We start from the raw sequence: 8,420 nt of genomic DNA on the forward strand, positions 1-8,420 counted from the left end.
GAGCAGAATGGCTGGCCCAGGGCAGAGCTGGAGGCACCTGTCTGCAGGGTCAGGAGACAGAATGTGCTGAGGTCCTCCCACGCGTGACCTTGACTCTACCTCGCTGTGGCTCACAGCCATGATGATCCAAAGCACCAGTGACGTGCTGCAACACGGGCACAGATGGACAGAAATCTGTCCTCACCACCGAAATAGACTGCCTCTTCCGTCTACAGTTGTTAATAATAAAATGTTACAAATTGCAGAAGCAGATGGCATTTGGCCTATTAAATCTCAAACCTAAACCTTTCAATGTCTTCCTTAAATGTCTTAAACTTTTCTGTAATAGCTGTTATATTACAGAGCAAAGGAAAAAAAATGCAATTTTAAAATCAAGATCTGCCTGACCACTTATATTATTTTTTACACATTTCTCAAACTGCCATATTAGTAATATCCTTTCTCCATAGGCCATTCTTTAGGCAAACATTTTTAGGAAATGCATCCCCAAGAAAGTTATTAATATATTTGTATATCATTAAAGAATGTAAAAGAATTATGTTTCAGAATTCTAGAAAGTTATTAGAAAGTGACTTGTGGTCCCATACATAAATTGAATGTGAATAAGCTGTGTGTAGAGCGGCATGCTTGACTGTGAGTCTCCAGGAAAATATGCTCAATCAATACAGGGAAAATAGGTGCGGTTAAATGGATTTCCAGAGGAAATAGACCGTTTTCTTTAATGAACTTCCATAAAAAGGAAAAGGAAGAATGTAAGGAGATAGAAAGACAAAGACACACACACACACACACACACACACACACACACACACACACACACACACACACACAGGACAGGGGATAGGGGGAGGGATTGAATCTGCCTCTATGACCATTAAAACAAATTTTATACCAGTTTAGAATCGGCTATGAAATTCTAGTTTAATATAAACTGTGTTATACCTACAAACAGAAGACCTTCATATATTTAACAAAGAGCTTTATAAATTCATTTCCAATTTCCCATTAAAATAGTGCCAAGAAATTGGTGGGTTGGTATCTATCTTCTTTCCCTTAGAAATGGTATGAACCTTTTATTAATGCCAGAAATTCAGATTTGGGCAAGTAACTAAGGCAGAAGTCTATGTTATTTGAAATTACGTGACCTCTTTCATTTTCTATATCTCTGCCAGGTTGGGTCTGCAAGCTCCTAGAAATGCTCTTTACAACATACATGCTCTCCGAGGGGTCCATGGAGGAGCCTCTTGCTAATTTTAAGATATAAGAAATACGAAGCATAGAGAGAGAGAAAAAAAGATCATGGCTGGCATATGCCATATTAAGCACACCTAGTATTCTTTTCCTGTGCATTTTCAATTTAGAATCCATATTTTATAATATATATTTGCATATTTGGTGGATACATACATATATGTAGATTAAACTCACACAAACACACATTCAGTCTTAACTAATTCTATTAAATTGACACAGGTAGTACATTACAAAAATAAGGAATTTCATTCAAAACAGCTTATCTCTCCAGATCTATGAGGAGCAAAGAAAACAGCTGCTCTTGGAGGGGAGGTGAAGGAAGAAAAAGTACAGTCTGCTCTTTGGGAGGGACCTCATTGAACTTAAGATGGACCTAAGCTAAAAGTGATTAAACGCATTTTAAAAATAATATATTTTCCTTTCATTGTTCAATTTGTCTGTGCAAGCTGTTCTCCAACCACATTATTTTACTTAGTTTGGACAGTTCCTTTTCCCCTTCTACTCTCCTATTTATCAATATGAATTAATTAAAGTACCGAAAACAAGGAATGAGAAATCAAATTAAAAGTGATTTGACTGATTGCATGAAATGGGCCTGTGCTTTCTCATCCTCGTGGTTGTCTAATTACCTAATGGTACTTAACTCTAGCTAGATTTAAATATTATTTGAGCTTAGTACTCTAGCAATTTAAAATATTCCAAAGTCACTTGAAGAGCTTATTCACTCTACCCATATTTCATATATTCCGCATCCCTTTTAATTACATTTAAAAAATATTTCTACAATTAAGTTAAAATCAATTTACTGGCATTATGAATCTTCACTCAAAAGTCAAAATATGATTTCCTTATATTAAAAAACTAAAAATGATTGCACTATACAATAATCCATTGTGATTAAACACTGGAATGTAATCATTTTTAATTTTGCGGGAGGCCAAATAATGACATTTCATCATACAATTTCTCTTCAGTTTATAAGACTGTAAAAAAATATACAAAGGGATTTTGACATTAGCTCAAAAAGCGAGTATATGATACATCTGGTAGATAGTTTCCTTGATGAAATGCTTAAAAATGTTGGAGGTGAATCCAAAATTATCAATGACAGCCTGCCATGGATTTTTCAACTACTAATAACGAAACTATCTATGAATCTGACTAGTTTCAGCTTGCACACCTTCTTAGTGATACCAAATAACAAATTTTGTACAATTCATAGTCCCTCTTTTTTAAAAAATTTAAAATGTCTCTTTACAGCTTCAGGAGATTTTCTCCGGTTCCAATGTCTTACTATTTCTCTTATAAACAGCCTTCCCGAGATCAGAGCCACCACTGCCAACATTTTGATGATCTAGGGTAAAGGTTTAATTTTCATTTTGGTTGCCATCATATTTCCTGCTCTTCATCTCTGAGTAACAAAGCTCAAAATCGCGGCATTAACTTTAACAAGACCTATTTTTGACCTGTTTTATCTCCCTTGTAATATACCAGCTGGGGGCACACACTAAATTACCTTATGTGGGTTTCTATTCCAAGTACCCAGCTCTGCACCTAGCACATACTGAATGCTACTGAATGAATGAATTTATAGAAACATTGAGGAACAAACTCTACCCAACAGGTGCTACGACAGAAGCTCTTGGAAATGGAGTTTGTTTGACATTAGCAAGGCCAGAGCAGAAATAATTAGATATTTCACTGGCGTTGGGACAAATGGATGGTGAAATGCAGCCTGGCAGAGGCTAGTCATTCTGTAAAGTAAGGGAAGATAGATCCCAGTATTTAGAGCTTATGATAGCAAACAAAGGTAACTGATGGATGCTCTCAGGAGGTTGAGCTAGGTGCTAAATGGATATGGCTTTTATTGGGAGGGCAGGAGTTGAGCCACAGACTGGCAATGGCAACAAGCATTTACAAACAAGAGATTCTGATAGACTGACAGAAAGAAACTGGGTGGAAAGTAAAGGAGTTTTAAGAACCTGAAGGTAGTAATAAGGATCCAATAAAAGATTGGAAGTACCAGACCATATATACAGTGCTTTGGAATTTTTTTATTACATCAAGTTTGGGACCTCATTTTCAAAGAAATTGGAGTACTGGACAAGTTAAGTGCCAAGATAAGGCTCCAGTTACTAGTAGCAATGCCGAAGATGGGAACATGGTCAGAGGAAAGAAGACAGGGCAATATGACGAGAGGATTTAAAAAGCAAAGGAGACTGGATTCATCTGAGGCCAAAATGCCTGACTAGACCAGTCTGGTTCTACCACTAGGCCCCCACCTATGGGTGATACCAAATGCATGGACAGATCATTTTTTGTTTTGTTAAAAAGGAGCTTTGCCAGTGTGGTTCAGTGGTTGAGCATTGACCTATGAACCAGGAGGTCATGGTTCGATTCCTGGTTAGGGCACATGCCAGGTTGCAGGCTCGATCCCCAGTGTGGGGTGTGCAGGAGGCAGCTGATCAATGATTCCTTCTCATCATTGATATATCTAACTCTATGTCCATCTCCCTTCCTCTCTAAAATTAAAATATATATGTCTTAAAAAAACACACCTAAAAATGGAAATGATAAGATTAGATTATCAGTTGGAAAACAGATTTGTTTCCCCCTGGTAGTAATACTAGTTTAAAATACTTTTTATTTGTTTACATATCATTTATTTCTCCTTGTTGTATTAAATTTATTTGAGCACTTATCTTCAAAGTGTAAAACTGGTAGTTAGTTCTCAGACATTGGGCTCAAATTCAGAAAAGGACAAATGTCTTTCCAATAAGTACAAAGAGGTGCATGTCTGTGTCAGAAAAAGAGAATATGATTATCAAGAATTATTTTTGCATAATCATGAATTCAGACTGTGTGGATTTTTGGTAATTAATATTTTTGTGTTAAATAAAAAAGTAGAAGAAAGACATTTGATTTAATTCAACAAATTGTCTGAACACCAGCTATGAGCAAAGAATTTACAAGGCTGCAGGCAGTTCTCGTTGTCCATGACAAATTGGGAGACAGGCTGTGTGTTTCATTGTGATCATTTTAATCTTTGATTTACGATGCCTAGCACCGTGCCTGACACGTAATACCTGGTCAGTCAATATTTGTGCAATAAATTGATTAAAAGATTAAAGAGTTAGTGTATGTTATGTTATATAGATAAATAACACACTGTGTTTCCAACTTACATTAAGTAAAGCTGAATTCACTCCAATATCTAACTCTTATAAGATAAATGCAAATACCTGGCAGCTCATCTAAAAAAACAGTAGCAGAACTGAACACCTACAAAGTAAATTTTACCACAGGTAGGACGTGTGAATGATCCTGACTACTTGTCAATAGAAAAAGATATTGAATGAAAGCATTTTCTCCTTCTCCTTTGGATCAGCCATCAGACTCACTCACAGTTCATCGATTCATGAATAGCACTGCATCCTTACTTTGCCTTTTCAAGCAGCCAGTGTTTCCCAGGTGTTTACACTACAAGAGTATCCAGTCAGATTTCTTTTCCTCTGCTGTGGTATGCCTAGGCATTTTAGCCAGACAGACTCTGGAGAGTTTTCTTAATAAACTAGGGCTGTTTTATCAATATATTTTTTTAATTACAAATACTTCTTTCTTTCTAGTGACATAGGATAATCTGAATGGTTAGTATATGCTTATAAGGCCAAATGCATTCATTTTACACATAAAGATTAATTTTACTTTTTAATGAAGATGTAAACAACTTGAGATCACTCAAATATGAAATATCTGCACTATTTTTTGTGCCTTGATTTATTTATCAATAGAAATATGAAAACAAAAGTATCCACAAAAATCTGCAAATTTTTAATAGAATCTTGCATCTGTTTTAAATATTTATCTAAAATGGTTAGAATAATTTGACTCAATCCCTGAAAACATAGCTCATAATTACATGGAAGATGAGGGTAAGATGGGGGATTTTAATATTGGAAAGATAAAGGAAATACAAATTGAATTTTAATATTTCCTATGGAATTCCTGATAAGCAACAACTTAGGAATTAAAAGGTCACATAGGCTACATTCATTCTACTTTTATTCTCTCAAAGCTTCCTATTTTTCAATCATTCATGTGAAATTATGCATAAAGGATTTGATGCATTGGATAGGAGGTATTTTTGCATTCTATTTCAAATACCTTCAAAACTCATACACCATAGATATCAACAGAGGAAGTGAAATGAAATGGGACTGGAAAAAAATAAAAGAGCAATGCTCTTAAATCAAACAGCACAGAGAGGTGAATGATTGAATTCATAAATATCCCCTCAGCATTCTTCTCTTAACTACAAGTCTATCTTCAGGCTTTCTCCAAATGAAAAAAACAAAAACAAAAGAGAAATAAAAGCTCCTGATAGTAATTGGCAAATGACTGTCTCAGAAATGATCCACTCACTACTAGTATATTAGCTGCTAAGTAACTATGAGAAAAGATCCCTCACTTTGGCTGTTTTTTCCTTTAACTATTGTTTTTCCCCTCTTACCTGATAGGGGCACCTTTGGCCTGTGCTGGTCTCAACAATACAGTTATTGTGGTGGCAGTTTCATTGAGAGAGGCATCAACTCCTTCATAGTCAGGCAGTGTTGGAGCTGATGAGTAATTAATGACCAAAAAAAAGAAAAAAGGTTTCAATCAATTAACAGTAATATATCATAGTTCAGGTTGAATAAATGATCCTGACCAAGGAAAAACATCAATTTAATGCTTAATTGTCTGAAATGATCCTTATTTTGTAGAATAACATATGCCTGAATGTTAATCCTGGGCATGGAGGACACCAGAAGATACAGAGCCAAGAATTATTGAAATTTAAATAATAATTTGGCAATTTGTGACACACCCCAAACACTTCGTGAAGCTGTTTTAGGTTTTCGTTTCCCAGAGTCCTTGAATTCAGCAATGATGGGATGGGATGAAGGTGGTAACAGTGGAGACCATGGGGAGCCCTGGTAATGGAGCTGCACATGGAGATGCAGAGATAGGAATGGCGGGAGTGCTGTAAAGGATGCCTGGAGAGGAGGTGCCCTTCATGAGCTAGTGGTTGTAGCATGATCCCATATTAGTATCTGGGCCATTTTCACCACTGTGGTTACAATAGAAACATATCAAGGACGTGTGATGAATGGGAATGAGAACATTCGTTTTTATTTACCACAAACTAATACATTAGTTGCTAGACATCTGAAAAGAAGATATATTTTCAAAATGTTTGATAATGTTGGGGGAGAGGGGAACTTCCTTCTCCAACTGGTTGAAAAAGTAGCCTCAATTGGCTTTTAAATGTTCCCATTTGGAAGGATGTTTGAGGGAGTCTATAATCTGTGAAATGTGTGCATTATTAGAATAACAGAACAAGTGGCATCTAATCAATTTTTAAAGTATTTCATTCATTCATTGAACGTTTACTGAATACATACAATGAACTCTAAATATAAAGGAAAGTGAAGTGTAGTCTCTTATATTAATAGAATTAAAAGGAGGGCATCACAGTTCATCAGAAATGAGAGTCATAAAAATTTATAGCAAAATATTAGGTGACCAAAAGAGGAAGGCAGTTAATTTGCTAAAAGAGTGGTCTCCAAGCCACCTAGATGGCTTCTTAAAACACAAATTGCCAATACTTTCCTTCAGAGTTTCTGATTCAGTAGGTCTGGGGAGGGGCCTGACAACGTGCCTTTCTAGAGATTTTCCACATGACATTGTTGGGGTTGGTCTGGGGACCACACCTGGAGAGCACTACCCTAAACTAGTGATGGGAAAAGGGAAGATGAAGCAGGGAAGGCTTCAGGGTTTGGGTGATGCTTAAGCTGAATGTTAAAAGAGTAAAAACTCACCAGAAAGAGAGCGCATATAATAAAAGTCCAAAGAGAGAAAACAGTATGGTTGAAGACACCTAACATGAAATGAAAAGATGTGTTCTAATAACTATAAGCAGTTTAATATACCTGAACTTTGTGTTCATAGGTAGGAGTGGAGAATGGAAGGAACTATACAAGGATGAGCCACAAATGCTAACCATGCATGGATGATTGGATTTTATCCCACTAAATACATTAGACTAGAGGCCTGGTGCATGGATTCGTGCACTATTGGGGTCCCTTGGCTGGCCTGCGGAGATCAGGCCCAAACCGGCTCTTCAACATCCCCCAAGGGGTCCTGATTGCAAGAGGGTGGTTCTCGGGTGACGCACCCCGGAATTGGGCTCCCTCCTCTCTTCCAATATTATATCACTTTTTCTCTGTATCTGTCTCGCTTCTTTCATCTCACTTTACCCTAAATTTGGCGGTAACTGATGACTTATAGGCATTTAGCTGCAAAATGCAATTATTTAGCAAACAGGATTTACTTAGCCTGGAATCTAGTCTGCCTAGTCCCTGCTCAATGTCAGGCTCCTGCCCTGGCCCTGTCGTGGTGGGGCCTCCTTCTTCCCACCTGAGCTGCTCCTTCGCCTCATTACCTCCAAGGAGGTTGCCTGCTGGTGCTACTGTCCACCTGGAAGGAAGGATGCTGCGGCCAGTTTCCCATCCAAGAGTGGTAGCGGGAAAATTCGCTGCCTCTACTGGAAATTGATATTAAGCGGTTGGGCCAGCGCGGGCATGAGACATTGGGGTGCAGTGTCCTGCATGTCTCATCATTTAGGTAACTGAGTCAAAAAGTTTCTGTAAGGGCCAGACTCATGACCTCTGGTGGGGAGCCAGACCCAAAGTGGAGAACCAATGGGCTAGAAGTCCGGTTCGGGTGCATCACCCAAGAACCGCAGCTGGCAAGTCACCTCAGCTCGGCAGCTCCTGCGTTGAGTGTCTATCCCCTGGTGGTCAGTGCGCATCACAGCTACCGGTCGAATGGTCAGCTGGTCGGCTGGTCACTTAGGCTTTTATATATATACTAGAGGCCCGGTGCACAAAAATTTGTGCACTCAGGGGGAAGGGGGGGTCCCTCAGCCCGGCCTGTGCCCTCTCGCAGTCTGGGACCCCTCGGGAGATAAACGCCCTGCTTTAGGCCTGCTCCCGGGTGACAGAGGGCAGGCCCAATCCCTATGTGCAGCCCCTGGTCGGGCTCAGAGCAGGGCTGATTGTTGGGTTGGGGCGCCGCCCCCTGTCATGCACAGAGCAGGGCGGATCGGGAGGTTGTGATGCCAC

At 38.6% G+C, this 8,420-nt stretch overlaps 1 protein-coding gene across 11 annotated transcripts in view; it reads right to left on the minus strand.

Moving 5' to 3' along the window:
* The window catches only part of PTPRK (protein tyrosine phosphatase, receptor type, K), a 364,082-nt gene that overhangs the window by 86,115 nt on the left and 269,547 nt on the right, over positions 1-8,420 (minus strand). For all 11 annotated transcript variants that reach the window (XM_014533788.1, XM_014533787.1, XM_014533786.1 and 8 more), the window contains exon 10: positions 5,765-5,870. In XM_014533788.1, coding sequence (XP_014389274.1) covers positions 5,765-5,870 — 106 coding nt within the window. The remainder of the gene's footprint in view (positions 1-5,764; positions 5,871-8,420) is intronic.

Source organism: Myotis brandtii, unplaced genomic scaffold, assembly GCF_000412655.1.
Source record: "Myotis brandtii unplaced genomic scaffold, ASM41265v1 scaffold123, whole genome shotgun sequence".
NCBI lineage: Eukaryota > Metazoa > Chordata > Mammalia > Chiroptera > Vespertilionidae > Myotis > Myotis brandtii.